This window comes from Electrona antarctica (assembly GCF_951216825.1).
Source record: "Electrona antarctica genome assembly, chromosome: 13".
NCBI lineage: Eukaryota > Metazoa > Chordata > Actinopteri > Myctophiformes > Myctophidae > Electrona > Electrona antarctica.
Genome location: NC_136794.1, coordinates 40,487,250 through 40,511,709, shown reverse-complemented (window position 1 = coordinate 40,511,709; position 24,460 = coordinate 40,487,250). Strand labels below are relative to the sequence as shown.

Below are 24,460 nucleotides of genomic sequence, written 5' to 3'. Positions count from 1 at the left end.
TGGCTGCTCACCCCATAGCGATGATTTGATTGACGGACCACCATCCGGCCAATCTGAATTTGCGTCCTCACCTTCGTCGTCAATGTTTGTGTTACGCAATGTTTGTTTACACAAACACTCAAAATTGTCCATTCATTATAATGGCATTTCATTTCATGTTTGTGTTAGGACACATTTGGGTTACACACACACCATAATCTGGACACAGACTAATCCTCTGCGAGGACGTTTTCCAATCAACAGTTAACACCTTTACTGCGCAGGACGGAAATCTCCATCCTATCAAATAATTACATCCAGAATTAATTGTTTGATATCAGCGAGTGATAGCAGCATCTGTTGTGCAACTTTTCATCAAAAGTGTTCCCCCTCCATTTAAATGGATGGGAGGCAACATCTTCTGACGCTAATAACTAAATCAATGATTCCAATTCTAACCACAGATTGAGTTTGTTATCGGTAAGCCAAGTTTGGATTTTGGTGAGTTCCGAACTGAGAGCCTCCTCAACCTGCATTTTGCAGAGTCATCAGCAAACAGGAACAATTTGCAGTTACAGGCAGCATTCATGTCACATTTGTAATGTGGAGTACTATTGGAGCAATTTTATATCTTGTTCTAATGTCTTCATTGTATCTTATTTAGATAGAGGCCTCGTATAACTCCCAGGGCTTCTTGCCTCTTCCTGGCACTTTCCTTTTTAATTTATTTTTGTATGCTTTATTGTATTGTTCTATACTGTGCTCAATCAAATCAAATCAAAGGATGGAGTCCTGGCCTGGGCCGTGGCCCAGCGGTTCAGGCCCCCAAGGTGCAGCGTGCCGCGGTGGTTCGACTCCCATCTCTCTCCCGTTTCCCGTCAGCCTACTGCGCAGTGCTTGCCGTTCTGTTTGGCACCCGGTAGTGATGCGCGGGCCGGCCCGTTGCCTCCAGGTCCCGCGGGACCTCTCTCTCTCTCTCCCTCTCTCGTCAGTCACTTCTAGGCAATCAAGCAAATGCGATTATGCATGCGAATGATGCGATACTTAATATTAATAGCGGAAAAGCAAGCAACTGCTCATTTTACTTTGATAACCAGTAATTTGAGCTGCAGGGCAGACTGGTTGGTCCTAGTGTTTAAAATGAGATATTCCTCAAAATCTGGATAGGAAATATAAAAGGAAAATAAAGGTGCCTCCCCTCTCTCTCGAAAGCAACTGAACTTGTTGAAAAGCTGGTCGTTGTTATTATATTATTAATATTAATATATTGTTTTGCGGCTGGCCAGTGTTGGTCCGCGCAACACTGGCACCGGGGCTCTCCACCGTCAACTACTGCACTATAAGCAGATCCCAATCAAGTTATAGAAACATCTGACATATATAGTTATTAATATATACTATTAACGTAAATTGATTACATCATCCATATACGTCGTTTAAACATGGTTTTACATAAACACACATTACGTCATCAGCCAATCCCTGATTGGCCGAGCAACGCCAACGCCAACACAAAGAGGCAATCCAAAGAGTCAAAGGGACCACCGACATACGCAGCAAGCTGCCAACTCGCGTTCCGATTGGCCGTGCGACGCACCGACGTACGCATGCAGCGCCCCGATTGGCCGAGGGTGTCAACGATATACGCAGCCGAAAACAGTACTTGCGCACGCTCTGCTCGCGCAAGTAATAATTAGTGAGCCAGTTGCAAACACCAGACTGTAGTAATTGCCAGAATATTTCTTTCTTTCATTCATTCATGTCCGGCATGTGGTCCAATACATCTTCACCATACAGTACATCAGCAACCACACGATTGTACCTTTCCAGTTTGGCCTGCTGGCAGCGTACACAAGGAGTATGTCACTGATCAGTTTGTGACAATTTTGGGCAAGAATTCAGCCAAGGCGACTCCACACAGTAAAAAAAATCACACCCGTGTGAACTGAGTGGTGTAAGGTCTTATATAGCCTGATCAGCTGTGGTCTGACGTAATGTCTGACGTAATGAAATCACACCCGGGTGAACTGGGTGACCGTAGCAACCATGCTCATTTTTTCTGCACAGACAGACTAACAAAGCCAGTCAAAAATAAATATATGAAGGACTACAGGCAGTACAAACTAGTCTATTATAAGGTATATGGCTGACTCTGACAGTTGTCTTAGATTCCGATGCTCCTGTAGCTTCTGGTCCTACATGTGAGGCTTTTTTTTCCTACCTGCAACATCTCGTATTTTCCTTTTCTGCACTTTGCATGATTCCATTTGTATACAGCGGGGGGCACCGTGTTGCAGAAAAACTCTCTGGAACATCCGACTTCCATTGACTTTGAGCTTTGTTTAAAAAAAAAATGTCCTCTGTTGCTGCAGGCCCACAAACCTTCACATCCCACTCCGAAAGCAGTGCTGAACGCAGACCTTTCTAAAAAAATGAGATGTAAGTAAAGCAAAAACAAAGAGATCAAAATACGTGAAAATGATATTTACTTCCTTGGCCTACCGAGAGCGTGCACGAGTAGTTTGTGAGATTAGCAGACAGAGATTTGAGATGGCTCGCCTTCTGATGTCATAATACCGTATAAAACATTTCATGAAAAACAAAGAACCCCACAATGTTTTCTAAAGAAATAAAACCATAATGTCACCACATAAAAAAGGATATCTATACTGCTATATCATGTCAGCACTTTTCACATTGGCACCTTTGAATTGCACTTGTTTCCTTTCCTCCATCTAGTTTTTGACAGACTTTGGTTTAGTTTTGGACCGAAACTTGGCAGTTTTGCGCTGCCACTCCTCCTCAAAGGACGGAGCGTCACTTTCCTCCATATTCCTGAAGTCCTGGTTGATCTCCTTCTCCCCGGTCTTCTTGTTCTCCTTCTTCTCCACGATGTGTCCCCTGTCCTGGATGTGACGACCGATGGACATCTTCTCCAGCCCCCTCTCGGTGTCCCTGACCGCCTGGCGGGTCTCCTTGATGCCCCCGGGGGCACGGCGGGTCCGCGAGGAGGCCTGGAGCACCGTCGGAGGCCCGTCGCCGACCTTGGAGTAGGACATTATCTGGTGGGAGCTGAAGGAATGGCCGTTGGGGTCGTCCTCCGCCCCTCTGTGCATGCTCCTCATGAAGCCGGTGGTCATGTTGAAGGGATCCACCGTCATCAGGTCCATGCCCTGTTCCCCGTGTTCGTCCTGCAGCGCCAACGTCGAGCCGGACCGCCGCGGCTCCGCGCGGCCACTTTCCCTCCCGTCCGGCAGGCGGGGCAGGAAAGGCTCGCGGCCGAGGAGCTCGGAGAAACTACGCCTCATCTGGCGCATGGGTTCGTTGATCTCCGAGAAAAAGGGGTCCTCGTCGAGGTCCTTGAGAAAGCTGTCGAGCATTGTCACTGTAGCTAGAGTTGCAACGACGCAGGAGAAATTACTACGGTGGGTGTGTTTTTTCCGGTTGGTTGTGCACCGGCTCTATTTATTGCTATTTATGACGTAACATTTCCCATATATGTGACTAAATTTGACTGAGGGACTGCCATTGTATTTTTTTGAATTTTCGCTTTTTCATGTCATATGAAAGCAGGGAATGATAGCTTCAATTTGACATATTGGTTGTTCAGTTTGACCCACCAGTTTTGGAGATATGGCTTATAGAGTAATGTCTTGCAGAAAACAGCGAGTTGAGAAAACAGGCATTTATTTCATATTTACCTGTCGATTTCAGTTCTGACACTTATTTCAGACATGCTCTAGTATGTGAAGAGTCTGCCTGTGCTATTAACTCATTTTGAAAATAAAAAATAAAAATACATTTTTCTTTTCTGGTGAAAAGCTGGAGTTTGCGCGATGGCAGGCTCGCAGTCAAATCTGGTCATGCGCATGTGCAGGGCTACTTTGGGCGCTGTCCAGACCAGGGCAGTGGCTTTTGTGCTGGTTCGGGACAACCGGCTATCCAACGGACTCGACACCGGGCACTGCGCTCTATGTGGTGGTGTGGAACGCCTGTGTTGAAGTCTGTGGGGCGAACGGTTTTTTCGAGTTACGTGGATTACAGACGTACACACACATGTACAGAGACTTGGTGTATCTATACATATAGCAAACACCACAGGGGGGAGCCTATTCCCTTCCATTCTGTCCTAAAGAGCTTTAGTTCACCAAGACTAGATGAGATCTCTGTGGCCAAAGCAAACATTGATGAAAGAACAGTAAGGAAAATAAACAATGATTCCTCTGTGTCACTGCAGGCCCACAAACCTTCACATCCCGCTATGGAAGCAGTGCTGAAAGCAGGCCTTTCTCTACACACAAACGCGGCGCAAGAACGCACCCACAAACATGCACGTCGCGTGCGCACGCAGCCACGCACACACGCGTGCACACACACACCACACTCCCACCTTTTATTTCCACACTCTGTCTCTCCAGTGTGGACAAAGCCTGCTTTGTGTGTCTCTCAACATAACCAGTACCAGTACAGCCCAGACCAGGAGGGTGTGTGTGTGTGTGTGTGTGTGTGTGTGTGTGTGTGTGTGTGTGTGTGTGTGTGTGTGTGTGTGTGTACCTGGTCAAAGAGCTGTTTGCCTGTGGTGTTGGGCTGAATGGCAAACTCCAGCTCTGCGTCCATGCTGGTGACGCGGACATTGATCTGCCAAGAAACACAAATAAAACAATTAATGCATGTATTAAATCATAGTCAATTATTATTATTATTTTTACAACAGCATACCGTAACAACATCATTGTTTTGTTGTTTACGGGGGGGGGGGGGGGGGGGAAGAGACACAACCAATCACCATTCGCCCTGTGCTGTGCACCGCCGTGGAAGAATTCCTTAATTAATTCTTAACCCATTCAGGCCTGACGTCGAAATTAAAAAAAAAAAAGTTTTCTAAATCATGACAATTTTCTGAAAGATTGGAGGCACATTTTAATGATTTTTCAAAAATAGCAGATCTACAAGTTCATAGCGCGCCACTCGGTGGCGCGCTATGAGCTTGTAGATCTGCTATTTTTCAATAGCTAAATGATAACAATGTTTAAAACACCAAAAGGGGTTCCCGCCCAAAACTGGTTAATTCATTCTTAATGCTACTGCCTTAATGCTTCATTCATACTCATACTCTGTCATATGATACTGAGAAAAGCCGATCTACAAGCTCACAAAGCATCACATCGCGACCTGTTGTGAGCTTGCAGATCGGATATTTTCATCAGGTTTTTTTTGTCTCCCCCCCCCCCCCCCCCCCCTGCCTTTCCTGTCTCTCTCTCTCTCACAGTCACAATCAAAAATAAAGTGGACATGCTAAAATGAAATACTCGTTTCTCTGATTCCATTCGAGTCAACACCACAGACACACATAGGTGACTATAGTGGCCATGCTAAATTAGGCATTAGGTTAATGCCTAGCTAAAATTTTGGGGGAAATCTGCTATATCACTCCCTGCATAATGCCTATGTGTAATTTCAGAATGATTGATCACCCCACCGAGGATACAAATGCATTCAGCGGGTAATGATAATAATAAAATCCATCCGTCCAGGCTATGGGACTGCACTGCATACTACTGATCCCATAGCCCAGGGTTCCCCAATAGGCGGCCCGCGGAGCGCCCCCTTGTGCCCCCTGGAATCTTTTTTTTAATTTTTTTTATGGGGTCCCAGATATAAATGGCATTAAATGGGGGTCAGTAGCCTATGCATGTCAAACTGGGCATCCTTTTCAAATGGGGTCTTGCCCTGAAAATGAATTTGCAGGGCAAGACCTCGACCTTGTGCGTGCGGACTCGGCCCCCAGCCTGGTACCCTAGTCAAAATATGGCCCTTGAGGAAAATTCATTGGGGAACCCTGCCATAGCCCATGGCCTATAGCCATATAGAGTAGGCCATATATTGGCCACATATATAGCCAAAGTGCATAGACATTGTAAGCAAATGGACACTTCTGGGTGACAGTGTTTGTGATACAATATAATATATTATGTGATACAATATATATATATTAATAATGTAATAAGCCATAGTCTACTGTGCATACAGTACGTAACGTTACAGTGACATAGCCCGGTTCTCTTATCTGCCTCTCACTCACTATCGGGCCTCTCTCAGCTGGCTGTCTCTCTCACACTCACACACACACACACACACACACGCGCACACACACACGCACACACACACAGCATTCTGCGGCGCGCTGCCCCGACTGACTGAACAGCTGGAATGAACCCGTTGACAGAGACACGCACAGACAGACAGACAGACAGACAGACAGACAGACAGACAGACAGACAGACAGACAGACAGACAGACAGACAGACAGACAGACAGACAGACAGACAGACAGACAGACAGACAGACAGACAGACAGAGGGAGAGAGTCAGAGAGAGAGAGGGAAAGAGACAGAGGCAGAGAGAGAGAGAGACAGAGTCAGAGAGAGAGAGTCAGAGTCAGAGAGAGAGAGTCAGAGAGAGAGAGAGACAGAGTCAGAGAGAGAGAGAGGCAGAGAGAGAGACAGAGTCAGAGAGAGAGTCAGAGAGAGAGACAGAGTCAGAGAGAGTCAGAGAGAGAGACAGAGTCAGAAAGAGAGAGAGAGTCAGAGTCAGAGAGAGAGTCAGAGAGAGAGAGAGAGACAGAAACAGAGAGAGACAGAGAGAGAGACAGAGTCAGAAAGAGAGAGAGAGAGTCAGAGTCAGAGAGAGTCAGAGAGTGAGAGAGAGAGACAGAAACAGAGAGAGAGACAGAGAGAGAGACAGAGTCAGAGAGAGAGACAGAGTCAGAGAGAGAGAGAGAGTCAGAGTCAGAGAGAGAGTCAGAGAGAGAGAGAGAGAGAGAGAGAGACAGAAACAGAGAGAGAGACAGAGAGAGAGACAGAGTCAGAGAGAGACAGAGTCAGAGAGAGAGTCAGAGAGAGAGAGAGAGAGAGAGAGACAGAAACAGAGAGAGAGACAGAGAGAGAGACAGAGTCAGAAAGAGAGAGAGAGTCAGAGTCAGAGAGAGAGTCAGAGAGAGAGAGAGAGACAGAAACAGAGAGAGAGACAGAGAGAGAGACAGAGTCAGAAAGAGAGAGAGAGTCAGAGTCAGAGAGAGAGTCAGAGAGAGAGAGAGAGAGACAGAAACAGAGAGAGAGACAGAGAGAGAGACAGAGTCAGAGAGAGAGACAGTCAGAGAGAGAGAGAGTCAGAGTCAGAGAGAGAGTCAGAGAGAGAGAGAGAGAGACAGAAACAGAGAGAGAGACAGAGAGAGAGAGACAGAGTCAGAGAGAGAGACAGAGTCAGAGAGAGAGAGAGAGTCAGAGTCAGAGAGAGAGTCAGAGAGAGAGAGAGAGAGACAGAAACAGAGAGAGAGACAGAAACAGAGAGAGAGACAGAGAGAGAGACAGAGTCAGAGAGAGAGAGAGAGACACAGAGAGAGAGACAGAGTCAGAGAGAGAGAGAGAGAGAGAGAGAGAGAGAGCGAGAGAGAGAGACAGAGTCAGAGAGAGAGAGAGAGACACAGAGAGAGAGACAGAGTCAGAGAGACAGAACTGGGAAGTAACCAAGCACATTTACTTTAGTTAATATAGTTAACTTAATGTAGTTAATTTAGTTGACTGTAGTTAAAATATTGTACTTTTACTAAAGTACAAAAAACATTTAGTTACTAGAACTTTGTAAGATTTTGATTCTTATTACACAACATATACTAACCACTTCAGCCCCATATACATTTCTCTGGCATTTGAAAATAGCCAATCTACAAGCCCACAATGCGTCACAATGTGAGCTTGTAGATCTGCCATTTTCAAAAGATTTTTTTTAATACAATTATTTGATAACTTGAAATGGGACATGCTGCACAATGAGTACTTTTACTTTTGTAACTTTAAGTACATTTGCCAATACTTTTACTCAAGTACATTTTGAATTCCGGTCATTTACTTGTCATCACATAGTACTGTATTTCTGCATTGCAGTATTAATACTTTTGCTCAAGTACTTTTTCCACCACTGATGGTGGACAGGACACAAAAATGGGACATGGAAAGAACGAGGGAACAGACCAGCTCCGGAGGGAAAAGACCAGCTCCGGAGGGAAAAGACCAGCTCCGGAGGGAACAGACCAGCCCCGGAGGGAACAGACCAGCCCCAGAGGGAAAAGACCAGCTCCAGAGGGAACAGACCAGCCCCGGAGGGAACAGACCAGCCCCGGAGGGAACAGACCAGCCCCGGAGGGAACAAGAACGAGGGAAAAGACCAGCCCCAGAGGGAACAGACCAGCCCCGGAGGGAAAAGACCAGCCCCGGAGGGAACAGACCAGCCCCTGGAGGGAACAGACCAGCCCCGGAGGGAACAGACCAGCCCCGGAGGGAACAGACCAGCCCCGGAGGGAACAGACCAGCTCCAGAGGGAACAGACCAGCCCCGGAGGGAACAGACCAGCCCCGGAGGGAACAGACCCGCCCCGGAGGGAACAGACCAGCCCCCGGAGGGAAAAGACCAGCCCTGGAGGGAACAGACCAGCCCCGGGAGGGAACAGACCAGCCCCAGAGGGAACAGACCAGCCCCCGGAGGGAAAAGACCAGCCCCGGGAGGGAACAGACCAGCCCTGGAGGGAACAGACCAGCCCCGGAGGGAAAAGACCAGCCCCGGAGGGAACAGACCAGCCCCGGAGGGAACAGACCAGCCCCGGAGGGAACAGACCAGCTCCGGAGGGAACAGACCAGCCCCGGGAGGGAACAGACCAGCCCCCGGAGGGAACAGACCAGCCCCCGGAGGGAAAAGACCAGCCCTGGAGGGAACAGACCAGCCCTGGAGGGAACAGACCAGCCCCAGAGGGAACAGACCAGCCCTGGAGGGAACAGACCAGCCCTGGAGGGAACAGACCAGCCCCGGAGGGAACAGACCAGCCCCTGGAGGGAACAGACCAGCCCCGGAGGGAACAGACCAGCCCCGGGAGGGAACAGACCAGCCCCGGGAGGGAACAGACCAGCCCCGGAGGGAACAGACCAGCCCCGGAGGGAACAGACCAGCCCTGGGAGGGAACAGACCAGCCCCGGGAGGGAACAGACCAGCCCCGGAGGGAACAGACCAGCCCCGGAGGGAACAGACCAGCCCCGGGAGGGAACAGACCAGCCCCGGGAGGGAACAGACCAGCCCCGGAGGGAACAGACCAGCCCCGGAGGGAACAGACCAGCCCCGGAGGGAACAGACCAGCCCTGGAGGGAACAGACCAGCCCCGGAGGGAACAGACCAGCCCCGGAGGGAACAAGAACGAGGGAACAGACCAGCCCCAGAGGGAACAGACCAGCCCCAGAGGGAACAGACCAGCCCCAGAGGGAACAGACCAGCCCCAGAGGGAACAGACCAGCCCCAGAGGGAACAGACCAGCCCCCGGAGGGAACAGACCAGCCCCCGGAGGGAACAGACCAGCCCCGGGAGGGAACAGACCAGCCCCGGGAGGGAACAGACCAGCCCCAGAGGGAACAGACCAGCCCCGGAGGGAACAGACCAGCCCCGGAGGGAACAGACCAGCCCCGGAGGGACCAAGAACACGTGAAAGAAAATTGGAGCCGAGCCGCCTCCTTCCTTACGGGTAGAACACACACTCCATGCCTGCCAGCTCCAGTGTGTGTGTGCGTGCGTGTGTCGTCTTCCTATCAGCATTCTATAAATACTCTTCACACATTATATGAGTACACACACACACACACACACACACACACACACACACACACACACACACACACACACACACACACACACACACACACACACACACACACACACACACACACACACACACACACACACACACACACACACACACACACACACACCCATGTGTAAAGCATACATCGTGGGTCCCCGTAAAAGTATGCAGGTCTTTTTTCCAGTTAACTTTGACAGCACTATGCATTTTACAGTGTACATGACTGTAGTCATGTACACTGTAAACCTTTCACAGACAAGACAGGGTGCCTGCTGATATCACAGCTACATGCAAGACTTTTTAAGACATTTTTCAATGCCACTCAGAATGACATTTTAAGACCTTGCAACAGAAACAAACATGAAAAGTGAAAGAACACACTTTGCTCAACCGAGTGTGCAATGCTGTGAAGAATGAAGACGACATGAAGTGGTTCTGGTGTTCCACAAACCACCAGAGTCGCTCCTACTTTTTAAGGACCAGGTTACTCGTTATTTCCCATCTACTGTGGCTCTACTGTGGCTCTACTGTGGCTCTACTGTGGCTCTACACTGTGGCTCTACTGTGGCTCTACTGTGGCTCTACTGTGGCTCTACTTCACAGTGATTTGAGTGCTGATGACAAACCACCACTCTTCCAATGAGGGAACTCATGATGTGTTTTAACCCATTTTGACCTGAGATCAGATTCTAAAAATGTCTTCTACATCCTGACAGTTTTCTGAAAAAGCTATGTTTCTATGTCGGTGGTCCTTCGATTTTTTCAAAAATAGCAGACCTACAAGCTCGTAGCGCGCCACTCGGTGGCGCGCTATGAGCTTGTAGATCTGCTATTTTTCAATAGCTAAAGCATAACATAATGAAATGACACCAAAAGGGGTTCCCGCCCCAAAATGGGTTAAAAGCCTTTCAAGAAAAACAAAAACAGCAAAAAACAGGGAGGGACTCACACAGAAATATAAGTATCTCAGACACACAAGTGTCTTTTCCTCCCAATACTTTCCCCATGCAGTGAGTGACGTCAGTGGGTTAGGGAGCGCTCCGCTACTAGACCGCGGCGGAGGCGTGCAGTGAGTGACGTCAGTGGGTTAGGGAGCGCTCCGCTACTAGACCGCGGCGGAGGCGTGCAGTGAGTGACGTCAGTGGGTTAGGGAGCGCTCCGCTACTAGACCGCGGCGGAGGCGTGCAGTGAGTGACGTCAGTGGGTTAGGGAGCGCTCCGCTACTAGACCGCGGCGGAGGCGTGCAGTGAGTGACGTCAGTGGGTTAGGGAGCGCTCCGCTACTAGACCGCGGCGGAGGCGTGCAGTGAGTGACGTCAGTGGGTTAGGGAGCGCTCCGCTACTAGACCGTGGCGGAGGCGTGCAGTGAGTGACGTCAGTGGGTTAGGGAGCGCTCCGCTACTAGACCGCGGCGTGCAGTGAGTGACGTCAGTGGGTTAGGGAGCGCTCCGCTACTAGACCGTGGCGGAGGCGTGCAGTGAGTGACGTCAGTGGGTTAGGGAGCGCTCCGCTACTAGACCGCGGCGTGCAGTGAGTGACGTCAGTGGGTTAGGGAGCGCTCCGCTACTAGACCGCGGCGGAGGCGTGCAGTGAGTGACGTCAGTGGGTTAGGGAGCGCTCCGCTACTAGACCGCGGCGTGCAGTGAGTGACGTCAGTGGGTTAGGGAGCGCTCCGCTACTAGACCGCGGCGGAGGCGTGCAGTGAGTGACGTCAGTGGGTTAGGGAGCGCTCCGCTACTAGACCGCGGCGGAGGCGCGCCGTCTCAAGCAAACTTGAGCCATGAGAGACACCGCCGAGCGAGCTAAAGCGAACGAGTTGCCGTGTTCGAACGTTGCAAAGTTAGCTTGAGCCGACTCAACGCCGTCCGAGTTGTGCATACGTTGGTTAGACATACTAACAGTCCGACAGGCATCAGTTCAACAACACCCTCGCTCCCGACATGAGCGGCAGGTTAAAATTAACATGTGGCGGGTTAAAACTAACCCGTGGATCACAACATGTGTGGCAGAGGGACAGTGAGACGGTTGAGGGGGGCAGGAGTGAGGGGGGCAGGAGAGGCGACGAGAGACCACGAGAAAGTCCCAACGAGGAAAAACTGCAGCACGGAGGATGCCTCCGGACCTTCATGTGAGAAAAGACAATAACGATCACCACACAAGGATCAAATGACGCTCTCGGAAAGAGAGCAGAATGAGTCATCTCTCTCTTTTTGACTGTGATTTCGATGTTTTTTTCTCCTACTGCTTCTCTGCTCTCAGGCTGGGAAACGTGCATCAGTGTCTCTCTCTGTTCTCTCTCCCCTAGGGGTCTCTGTTCTCTCTCCCCTAGGGGTCTCTGTTCTCTCTCCCCTAGGGGTCCACATCTCTCTGTTCTCTCTCCCCTAGGGGTCTCTGTTCTCTCTCCCCTAGGGGTCCACATCTCTCTGTTCTCTCTCCCCTAGGGGTCTCTGTTCTCTCTCCCCTAGGGGTCTCTGTTCTCTCTCCCCTAGGGGTCCACATCTCTCTGTTCTCTCTCCCCTAGGGGTCTCTGTTCTCTCTCCCTTAGGGGTCTCTGTTCTCTCTCCCCTAGGGGTCTCTGTTCTCTCTCCCCTAGGGGTCCACATCTCTGTTCTCTCTCCCCTAGGGGTCTCTGTTCTCTCTCCCCTAGGGGTCCACATCTCTGTTCTCTCTCCCCTAGGGGTCTCTGTTCTCTCTCCCCTAGGGGTCTCTGTTCTCTCTCCCCTAGGGGTCTCTGTTCTCTCTGCCCTAGGGGTCTCTGTTCTCTCTGCCCTAGGGGTCTCTGTTCTCTCTCCCCTAGGGGTCTCTGTTCTCTCTCCCCTAGGGGTCTCTGTTCTCTCTCCCCTAGGGGTCTCTGTTCTCTCTGCCCTAGGGGTCTCTGTTCTCTCTCCCCTAGGGGTCTCTGTTCTCTCTCCCCTAGGGGTCTCTGTTCTCTCTCCCCTAGGGGTCTCTGTTCTCTCTCCCCTAGGGGTCCACATCTCTGTTCTCTCTCCCCTAGGGGTCTCTGTTCTCTCTCCCCTAGGGGTCTCTGTTCTCTCTGCCCTAGGGGTCTCTGTTCTCTCTCCCCTAGGGGTCTCTGTTCTCTCTCCCCTAGGGGTCTCTGTTCTCTCTCCCCTAGGGGTCTCTGTTCTCTCTCCCCTAGGGGTCTCTGTTCTCTCTGCCCTAGGGGTCCACATCTCTCTGTTCTCTCTCCCCTAGGGGTCTCTGTTCTCTCTCCCCTAGGGGTCTCTGTTCTCTCTCCCCTAGGGGTCCACATCTCTCTGTTCTCTCTCCCCTAGGGGTCTCTGTTCTCTCTCCCCTAGGGGTCTCTGTTCTCTCTCCCCTAGGGGTCTCTGTTCTCTCTCCCCTAGGGGTCTCTGTTCTCTCTCCCCTAGGGGTCCACATCTCTCTGTTCTCTCTCCCCTAGGGGTCTCTGTTCTCTCTCCCCTAGGGGTCTCTGTTCTCTCTCCCCTAGGGGTCTCTGTTCTCTCTCCCCTAGGGGTCCACATCTCTCTGTTCTCTCTGCCCTAGGGGTCTCTGTTCTCTCTGCCCTAGGGGTCTCTGTTCTCTCTGCCCTAGGGGTCTCTGTTCTCTCTCCCCTAGGGGTCTCTGTTCTCTCTCCCCTAGGGGTCTCTGTTCTCTCTCCCCTAGGGGTCTCTGTTCTCTCTCCCCTAGGGGTCTCTGTTCTCTCTCCCCTAGGGGTCTCTGTTCTCTCTCCCCTAGGGGTCTCTGTTCTCTCTCCCCTAGGGGTCTCTGTTCTCTCTCCCCTAGGGGTCTCTGTTCTCTCTCCCCTAGGGGTCTCTGTTCTCTCTCCCCTAGGGGTCCACAGGCTGTCTGTGTCTACAGGACCTAGAGTGCTTTTACCACCACAGATAGACACTGCTTTTCCTTTGATGGAGAGAGGAGAGAGTGGCTGGATAGACCAGTGGTTACTGGAGAGAGTGGCTGGATAGACCAGTGGTTACTGGAGAGAGTGGCTGGATAGACCAGTGGTTACTGGAGAGAGTGGCTGGATAGACCAGTGGTTACTGGAGAGAGTGGCTGGATAGACCAGTGGTTACTGGAGAGAGTGGCTGGATAGACCAGTGGTTACTGGAGAGAGTGGCTGGATAGACCAGTGGTTACTGGTTGATGGAGAGAGGAGAGAGTGGCTGGATAGACCAGTGGTTACTGGTTGATGGAGAGAGGAGAGAGTGGCTGGATAGACCAGTGGTTACTGGTTGATGGAGAGAGGAGAGAGTGGCTGGATAGACCAGTGGTTACTGGTTGATGGAGAGAGGAGAGAGTGGCTGGATAGACCAGTGGTTACTGGTTGATGGAGAGAGGAGAGAGTGGCTGGATAGACCAGTGGTTACTGGTTGATGGAGAGAGGAGAGAGTGGCTGGATAGACCAGTGGTTACTGGTTGATGGAGAGAGGAGAGAGTGGCTGGATAGACCACATAAAAAACCATATACTTTGACCGGGGTCCCCAGGGGTCTGTCCCAGGGCCAGGGCTATCAACATGTGGCAAAGACTTGGTCTTGTCCGTGGCAATGTTTTTATTTTATTTTTTACACACCATTATAATGTCTCCAAGTCCAACTAGTACTAGTGGTTCTCAACCATTGTTTTATTCACAAGGTACTGTACTTTACTCCTTTTCCCCAAATAGCTGATCTACAAGCTTCGTAGATCATCTTTTTTAGGCCTATTATTGCATGCCCAGAATAGGGCTGCCTAGGGTTCACGTCATGTGGTTAAAATTAATAAAGGAAAGTAAATGTTTAAATGGGTGACACGTGCATGAAGAATTGAATGAATACCGTTACGAATGAATGAGTTATTGACTGAACAGAATGGATGTTACTGTACACAGTGTACAGTATAGATAGTTTGCCGCATCATTTTGAATTATTCACTTCACACTATAAACCTATTGTACTATAAAACTGTATGTTACACTGGGGAGAGAGGAGAGGAGAGCAGAGAGGAGCAGTGCAGTGCAGTGCAGTGCAGTGTGTGTGTGTGTGTGTGTGTGTGTGTGTGTGTGGGGGGGGGGGGGGGGGAAGCTGCTAACTAAAAGTTAATGCTCCTTGAACTGAACAGGCAGTGATCTGGTTCTGCAGTCTCAACAGAAAGCAGTGTAGCAGTGAAAGACTGATGCAGCAGAGTAGACTGCGTGCGTGCGTGCGTGCGTGCGTGCGTGCGTGCGTGCGTGCGTGCGTGCGTGCGTGCGCGCGCTGTATAGGTTTACAACGGTTAGTTTGGGAAACATCCAATTACGTTTTTTGTTACTGCATGTTTAGCTCACTGGCTACAAGTCATCATGGCTACTTTGCATTGCTACTGACAATATTCAAAAGCAAGAATATTTACAGGTTTCCCTAATATTTTAGCTCATACTTCCACTTGACTTCCAAAAACACTTGAACCCTAGCGTCTCTGTTCTGCGGGCGAATATATCATTTTGTGTAGACCAAAAACAAAAAAGGGAGCCAGCCTTGGGGGACTCCGGCTGACTATAAGCACACGGTTTAAGTGGATAAAATGATCTGCTTCTACAGCTAATATAGAGAGTATGCACATGCATGATTTTCCCATCAGGACACGCCCCCCTCATCTAGACTGAGTGGCAAAACATTGAGCAGCATGGAGTGTTGGAGTTTGGAAGCGCTCGTTGGAAATCACTCAACCGTCCTGCGTACCACCTGTTTCTAAATGTCACATAATGCAGGAGGCAGCAAAATGTTGTGTTATTGAAAACAACACTTAATAATCAAATACAGGGCATTTCTTGACAGAAAGTAGCTCATAACGTTTCTATGGTGGATTTTTATGAAACAAAAACTTTGCAGATAGAAAGAGGACAATTCAAGCTTTTTGTACAGCTGCAATGTTGGTGAGTTTAACATTGTTTAATGCAATCAGACAGGACTTTTCTGTTTGGATGAATGGGCTGTCAAGGCCAGAAAGTAGTTTTTTGCAGGTGTTGTAGGTTTGGCAAAAGAGCCATTCTGTGTGGAGTTTACATGTTCTCCCCATGTCCCCTAGGGTAGGTACCCTCACAAAAAAACATACAGTAATCCTGGTCTGATGGAGGGGAAAGGAACTGATCGGAATAACGTGTTCCTTCCACGTACTACGTCCGGCCGGGGAAACTCTCCCCTGTCAGGTGAAAAGAAGCAGCTTGGACTCCTCATGCATAGAAGGAAACATGAGGTCAGTCCGCTGACCCCTCCCTTCCAGGTTGGCAGAGGAAGTGTAGCGCCCTGGATTACATGATTAGATAATTGACACTGGGTGAAAAATGTGTTGCAAAATTGTGGGATAATAAGTAAAAAAATATATAAAACAAGCGTTTCTCCAGGGACTATTTTCAGCAAGACTTCTCGAATCGATCCAAGCGACCAACTGCAAATAAAATGCAACAATGACAGAACATACAGTAGTGTGTGACGCAAAGCTCAACCAGTTGGAGGACCTACTGTATCTCAGTTTCAAGTTTCAAGTCTCTGCAAGTTGATTTGCGATGCATTCCTACACTGAAATAAATGGAAACCAACGGCTTCTTGGAAGGTCAAGAAATTGATGTCAAATAGTCAGTGGTAAGATACAGGCCAGGCTTGTGACAATTAAGGTTATATATCTGCTGTATATTATGAGTCATGTCTCCTGCTGTTCCCTGCCTTGCCTTGTACTGTTTGGAAAAGATTTTGAAGTTTGTCAAGCTGTTTTTCTTTGGATTTCTTTTATTGTCTCTGTTTCATGTATTTTTGTTTTCTTGCATTCACATTTATGTTTGATTTCTGTTACATTTTTTGAAATAAAAACAAAGTTCTAAAAAAAAGAATAGTCAGCGGTAAGGTATACAGTACATTACCTCTAACAGTGGAGCTATGGGACACCACACTTCCAATTGGACAATTCCTATACATATTTCACATTTATATTCTCACATCATACTTGAAATTAAAAGGTTTGAGAACCACTCCAATTATTTCCAGTGGCTATTTGACCTGGTGCACCTGATGACTAGGTTTAATTTTGTTTATAGTTTGTGGTTAAAGTGTTTAAAAGGGCAACAGCGAATAGGGTCCTGACCTGATTCTAAGTGTAATTAAGTGTACATTAATTGATTCTAAGTCCGTTGTCCATAAGCGTGCTGCGTGTGTGTGCCTGTGTGTATGCGTAGGACACGCGCACATCCACTTCCTGTCCCATTACTCTGAATGTGTAATACATTAGCTGCTGCGCTGGTGTCCTGTGCTACATTATGCAACCATAGCCAGTCACTGTGACGCACACGCACGCACGCACGCCCGCCCATCCACCCCCACACACACACCCCCCCACACCCCCACACCCCCACACCCCCACACACACACACACACACACACACACACACACACACACACACACACACACACACTCCTCATATAACCTCTGTACAGTATAAACAGTAACATCCTCGGTGTTGAATTAACTTCGACAGTGAGTGTACGATACCAAATAGTAGACCTGACTGGAGACTGTAGGAGAATGAGAGCGGGTGCACAGACAGACAGACGGACAGACGGACGGACAGACGGGAGGAGAGAGAAAGACAGATTCCCTAATAAGGTGCTGTATTTGAGTGTGTTTCGTTTCTGACACATCAAACAAGGTGACTGACTAGGGCACACACGACCTTGGTGAAACATGACCTTAAAAACCATGGTGTAGGCCTGGGCCGTGGCTCAGCGGTCCAGGCACCTTGGCTGGTAATCCAGTCTGGCAGTGTGCCGCGGGTTCTACTCCCGATCCCGGCGGCCTTTACTGCATGTCACCCCCCCATCTCTCTCCCCATTTCCTGTCAGCCTACTGTCTGTCCCTCCATAAAAAAAATAAAATAAAGGCGAAAGCCACAAAAACAACCTTGGTGTAATCCTCGAGAGCTCCTTTAAATCTGATAAACAAATAGCCTCCGTCATCAGGACCAGCTTTTTAAGCTACGTTTAGTTGCCAAGGTAAACGCTTATCTTCCTGTCAAGCAACTTGAAACTCTAATTCATGCCTTTCTCCCTCTACTGCAATACCTTATATTTTGGCATTGACCAGTCATTGGTCAGGCGATTGCAGTTAGTCCAGAATTCCACCTCCTCACAGGCACAAAAAAGCGTGACCATATTTCCCGTGCCTTGGCCTCACTCCACGAGCGCCCTGTCAAATTCAGGATAGATTTAAAGATTCTGATAACCAGTGTTGCTTTTGGCAGAAAATTTGTATTTTAGTTTTAGTCATAGTCTCTTGAATAGTTAATTTAGTTTTAGTCACATATTAGTCACCTGGAATGTCGAATAGATGTCATTTTAGTCCACTAAATCTACAGTTGATTTAGTCGACTAAAATTTATTTTGGCAGGCCTTGATGCTGTCGTAATGGCTGATTTTACACTTGCTGAAAATAGCTGATCTACAACCGTGCGACACGTTGTGAGCTTGTAGATCTGCTATTTTCAGCATGCAAACCAAGTGTAAAATGACTTATACTGGATCTCTTGTCCACTAGTCCCTTCCTAACATTTTAGTCTAGTTTTTATTTGTTGATGAAATTGTCCTGAAATCCCTCAATGGGCTGGCCCTGTTCTACCTGGCTGAATGTATTGAACCCCATAAACCAGTTAGAATGCACCCCCAGCTGACCTCTCATTACTGACTCAGCCAACTGCTAAACTCAAAACCAGAGGCGACCGTGCTTTTGCTGGGGCTGTTTATGAGCTTTGGAATGACCTTCCCTTTAACATTAGATCAGCCCAGTCCATCGAGGTTTAAGTCCTTGCTTAAGACCCATTTTCTTGGCGTAGATATACGGCAATTGAATTAATCTGACCCATCGCCATTGGCGTAGATCTACGACAATTGGTCTTTTACTTTACAGTGCTTTTGATCGATCAAGTCGTAATGCTACTCACGTTAGCATTGGGTTGCTAGATGATGTCAACAACACTGGAGCGAGCCATCTTGATCGCTGCATGCACACGCGCCCGTTCCGTTTCTTTCAATCGCATTTATCTCCAATTCCTTATCCCAGATGGCATTTCTGGTCAAAACCAGGTTTATTCCACGGCCCATAGCCGATGCTGTGGTCCCCGCAATCACGGTTTCCCTGCCCTCATCGCAAGACCGGAAGTGATATGTGACAACACACACACACTAGTTAGACAACATAACGTCCGGTCGCAGGTTTTTGGCTCTTCAAAATAAGGGTTGAACGGGGGAAAATCCTGGCAATACGAGGTTAATTAATTAATCTTGGTGGGGAATGTAGGAAAGTCAGTGTCATATCAATGCAATGTCCCCAACGTTTGCAAAACCAATGTGTGTGCGTGCGTGCGTGCGTACACCCGAAAGACATCGAACCGGGTCTCCCGCGTAGGCAGGGCTCGACGCTTAGCATTTTTCCAAGTAGCACGTGTGCGACTAAGTTGAAAAATCTAGTAGCACACAAATTATTTTAGGAGCACGATGAAAAGTTATCAAATAATGTGTTTTTTAGGGGCGCTAGCCCCTCCTATATACAGCTGTAGTCCCCACACGTCTCAATATCTTGACAATGAAAGGAGAAATTAGGTCAAAATTCCGCTAAATATGACGTAAATTAAACATCAAAACATTAAACGCCATTGAAAGGACAATGTATGTCATATGTAAACGAGCAAATCAGCTAACCAATCACAGGCAACAGGCATTCTGATTGGCCAATATGAGATGATTCATGATGTATGATGATAAGAGCGCCCCTCACTTCACACAGGTGTGATCTTTCTTTAATACAGTGATATGAGGTAGGGGGCAGGCAATATGAAAAAATATTATTATCACAATATCTTTCAGAAATGATCACAATATTGATATTCATCTGGATTTGTTTGTTTTTATATAATCTATATAATCAATTTGTTTTTATGCTGATAGTCTATTAGTTTTTTATGCAAATAGATAGAGGGATAGATGGATAGATAGATGGATAATCAATTCATTTTATGTTGCTCATGTATGGATGGATGGACAGACAGACAGACAGACTTTCTATCCGTTTTTATCCTGCTATCGTGTGAGATTCGGTGCAGGGCGCAGGCTACTCGATGGTACTATTAGTATTGTAACATATTGGCTTTGACTGCTTCAGTTCAGACCATCGTACATATACACCTCGGCGTGGTGGAAGGAGGTAGTGGGGGGATCTTTGCCTTTTTTCCGTCGATCGTTATGCAGGCTACTGACTAATATGTACCCAGCCAAGTCGGTCATTCGTATTATCATTTGCGCTGCGCACACGATTTTGTAGGTGAGGTGCTGAGCGATGGTTGTTTTGGTAGAATCCGTGCACACGTGCACTCTTTGCGTGCACGGCCGCACGCTGTTTCACCCACGTTTGGTTAAAAGTTATCGAGTGATGTTTGAACATTAAACTTTCCAAATAACTTTAGTATTCAACGTGTCGGGGTCCTAGCAACTCCTTCTGTGCTATCATGCTATCCTGCTGCGTTCGCTCCGCTGCTGAGCTGACAGGGAAGAGAAGTACTGAGCAGCAACACATGGAGGGGCGGGGCGGTGGGAGCAAAAGGGACAGATCTTCAAATGAACGCCGCATTGAGTCTCGACACGTTGTTAGCTTGTAGATCTGCTCTTTTTGGCGAACAACACCGCGGTACTATATAAATATAAATGTAGGTATAGAACCGCGACTATAGACTGTGCACTTGCTGTAGAGCCTTGTCTTTATCACGATTGAACGGTCAAATTCTGTAGTCGCACGGGTGCTACAAAGTGAATTTGACAACTCGCACGGTGATATTTTAACTCGCAAATGCGAGTACCTAGTCGCACTGTCGAGCCCTGCGCGTAGGGAAGGGACGCTAAAGCCTAAAAGGGGGAGATATTAGGCTTTGGGTCTTCATGCTGATGCTCTGAACCTACACTGCTACACACGTGTGCTTTTGTGTCTGTGTGTATTTTTATTCATGCGTGCTTCCGGGGGGGGGATCGATCTTCATTAACATGGGTGCTCAATCTTTGTTCCTTCTGTGCAACATATTGAGCTGTATAGGCTGTAGCCTCCGGTGCATTTACAAACAAAGGAGAGGAGAAGAGTGAGACGGGGTGGGGGAAGCAGACAGAGGAGGGGGAGAGAGAGACAGAGAGAAATACAGCAAAAGAGTGTTTTGCAAAGAAAAAACAAAAAAGACACAGACTATGGGGGGGGGGGGGGGGGGTTGAGCAGGAGGAGACAAAGGCAAGGATGATGACAAAAGATACGGGAGGCTGAAGGCAGAGTGACTGCATGATGGGGGGCACCAATCAAAACACCTCAGTGGAGGGGAGACAGTCAAACACATCAACTGACCCAGAAGATAGAGTGTAGACCAAGTGCACATGGTATTTGGCAGTGGGCGCACACACACACACACACACACACACACACACACACACACACACACACACACACACACACACACACACACACACACACACACACACACACACACACACACACACACACACACACACACACACACTTCATGCTGTGATGGAGAATGTATTGGCGAATATAATTGCACCGGTGCTGTTTTCAATTGAGCTACAGTACACTAATGCAGGGAGACTCCAGATACGGGTGTGTGTGTGTGTGTGTGTGTGTGTGTGTGTGTGTGTGTGTGTGTGTGTGTGTGTGTGTGTGTGTCTGCAGCAGTGATTATCAATCTTTTCCACTTCATGACCAGCGAGGGGTTGCATTATTAGAGAAACGTTGCATTATTACAGAGAATCTGTAAAAGGATGGGGACCCCCCCAGGAGCCCCCTCAAGGACCCCCGGGGGTCCCCACTCCCAGACCCCACGTTGAAAAGAAGTGATGTACAGCTACACAGGAGACATGTGTCTCTCTGTGTGTGTGTGTGTGTGTGTGTGTGTGTGTGTGTGTGTGTGTGTGTATGTGTGTATGTGTGTGTGTGTGTGTGTGACTGTGTGTGCGTGTGTATGTGTGTGTGCATGCGTGCGTGCGTGCGTGTGGGAACACAGATGTATGGTGGCTTTATGAGCAACACGCATACATAATAATGCCACGGCTGAGTTAACATCGTGGCAGCTGGCATATTTTCCCTCTTTGTGTATGTGTATGAGAGTGTAATGTGTATCTGAGTGCGTATATGCATGTGTATGAGTGTGTAGTGTGTGTGTGTGTGTGCATGTGTATGAATGTGCAGTGTGTTGTGTGTGTGTGTGTGCGCGCATGCGTGTGTGTGTGTGTGTATGAAGGTGCATGTATGCATTCATGCACAGATGCATGCTCGTCTGTCTCAGTCCAGGTGTCCAGATAGCGTTGCCATGACAACGACTTCATGGATGAATTCAGCGCAATTTTCTAAAAGGCCCCGAGGTCACACGTGAGGAGGGATTAACACCACGGCCTTACAGAGAGTCATGAAGGTACACGGTGACATCCTGACCCTTAATTTCACTCAACTGGACCGCTGTGGGCTCCAGTTGTGCACTTGGTTACATTAAAGGCCTATGCATACTCCAGTTTTAGGTGATAGGCCTATATGGCGTAGATAGAGAGAGTTAAATCGTCTTGAGGTGACGTACAATACCGGAAGTGTCCACTCCAGCCATAAAGTGCAGCGTAGTTTAACAGCTCTGGAATTATACACGAGACATGTACCGAAGAGACACTCTCTCTCTGGCTCTCTGTGTCCTCTGTTTCTGTCTCTCTCTCACTCTGTCGGTCTCTTTGTCAGCTGTCTCACCTTCTGTCTCTCCCTATGTTTGTGTCTCTGTCGCTCTGTCTCTCCTCTGTCTGTCTCTGTGTCTGTCTGTCTCTCCTCTGTTTGTGTCTCTGTCTGTCTCTGTGTCTGTCTGTCTCTCCTCTGTTTGTGTCTCTGTCTGTCTCTCCTCTGTTTGTGTCTCTGTCTGTCTCTGTGTCTGTCTGTCTCTCCTCTGTTTGTGTCTCTGTCTGTCTCTGTGTCTGTCTGTCTCTCCTCTGTTTGTGTCTCTGTCTGTCTCTCCTCTGTTTGTGTCTCCGTCTGTCTCTGTGTCTGTCTGTCTCTCCTCTGTTTGTGTCTCTGTCTGTCTCTCCTCTGTTTGTGTCTCCGTCTGTCTCTGTGTCTGTCTGTCTCTCCTCTGTTTGTGTCTCTGTCTGTCTCTGTGTCTGTCTGTCTCTCCTCTGTTTGTGTCTCTGTCTGTCTCTGTGTCTGTCTGTCTCCCCTCTGTTTGTGTCTCTGTCTGTCTCTGTGTCTGTCTGTCTCTCCTCTGTTTGTGTCTCTGTCTGTCTCTCCTCTGTTTGTGTTTCCGTCTGTCTCTGTGTCTGTCTGTCTCTCCTCTGTTTGTGTCTCTGTCTGTCTCTCCTCTGTTTGTGTCTCCGTCTGTCTCTGTGTCTGTCTGTCTCTCCTCTGTTTGTGTCTCTGTCTGTCTCTGTGTCTGTCTGTCTCTCCTCTGTTTGTGTCTCTGTCTGTCTCTGTGTCTGTCTGTCTCTCCTCTGTTTGTGTCTCTGTCTGTCTCTGTGTCTGTCTGTCTCTCCTCTGTGTGTGTCTCCGTCTGTCTCCGTGTCTGTCTGTCTCTCCTCTGTTTGTGTCTCCCTGTCTGTGTCTGTGTCTGTCTGTCTCTCCTCTGTTTGTGTCTCCGTCTGTCTCTGTGTCTGTCTGTCTCTCCTCTGTTTGTGTCTCCCTGTCTGTGTCTGTATCACACTGTCTGTCTCTGTCTCTCTCTTCCAGGCACTCACACAACATACTCCTGGTCTGGTCTTGATTTGTACTTTATAATTGCCACACTGTGTGAAGACTTATGTTTGATTTCAGTCTTTGAGTTAATTTTAGTTTGATTATATATTGGGAGTCATGTAAGTGTGATTTATGGAACAGTTTTATGTTTGGGACTTGAGTATTTTGTGTTGTTGTTGTCCGTGTGCTCTGTTTTCTGTTTTCCTATATGTTCTAAGAGTAAAACGACACAAGGGTAGATAAACGAAACACGAGTCAATAGTTAATAGAACAGAAGTCAATATAACTATATTTCGTTTGTTCTGCCTGCCATTACAATTTAGGCATTTAGCAGACGCTCTTAATCCAGAGCGATTTACAATAAGCAAGAACAAAAAGCATGGCAATACATCACATACATAAAAAGTAGTTATCATAACGGTGGAATATCTATATAATGAAACTATTGCCATTGGACTGAAACCGTGGGCAAGGACAAATCATAGAAGGGTTGATAAATGACAAGTAAAGTAATATTAGAGGACAGAGGTCACAAAAAAGTGGGAGCTACTGTAAATGCTAGGTTTCTGACCTAAATCACCCCGATTTAGTGCGAGTCCGGCTTCAGAGTGGAAAACAGTCAAATCAGATGTATTTGAATGAGCCCAACAATGGTTCTCTAACGTCGATGATCTCCTTCCTCTCTTTGGTTATTAATAAACACTGGCATTAGGCTACGTTTTCTGAGAGCATTTTATTGATAATTTAAGCACGTATTTTATACATTGTATTTTATACATATGACAAATAAACCTGAACGTCCTTGACCTAAAAAATAGTTTGAGTATAATGAAGAATCTGCAATACCCCACTTCACACGCAGTAAAGCCCAGAATAGGATGGGATTATTTTAACAAAACAGTATAATCAGTGAACTAAACAACAGCTAAGGAGTAAACAAAACACTTCAATGAGTTTCTGCCCATATAGGCTGCTGCACCAGGGATTGTTTCAGTTTGTAGGCTAATTTATGAACTCAAAAAGAGATTACATCAGCCTTGTTCTGAAGTGTGTGTGCGCGTGCGTGCGTGCGTGCGTGTGTGTGTGTGTGTA

At 48.0% G+C, this 24,460-nt stretch overlaps 2 protein-coding genes across 5 annotated transcripts in view; both read right to left on the bottom strand.

Moving 5' to 3' along the window:
- Positions 1-24,460, bottom strand: part of LOC306934775 (radixin) — an 80,318-nt gene that overhangs the window by 24,601 nt on the left and 31,257 nt on the right. For 3 of the 4 annotated variants that reach the window (XM_079517548.1, XM_079517551.1, XM_079517549.1), the window contains exon 3: positions 4,534-4,617. The exons of the other annotated variant lie outside the window; for it this stretch is intronic. In XM_079517548.1, the coding sequence (XP_079373674.1) occupies positions 4,534-4,617 (84 nt within the window). The remainder of the gene's footprint in view (positions 1-4,533; positions 4,618-24,460) is intronic. 4 annotated transcript variants of the gene reach the window in all.
- LOC306935549 (myeloid leukemia factor 1-like) lies at positions 2,715-3,359 on the bottom strand (the record flags this gene model as incomplete). The annotated part of the gene is made up of 1 exon (XM_079518649.1): positions 2,715-3,359. The coding sequence occupies one exon, from the start codon at positions 3,357-3,359 to the stop codon at positions 2,715-2,717; it is 645 nt and encodes a 214-aa protein (XP_079374775.1).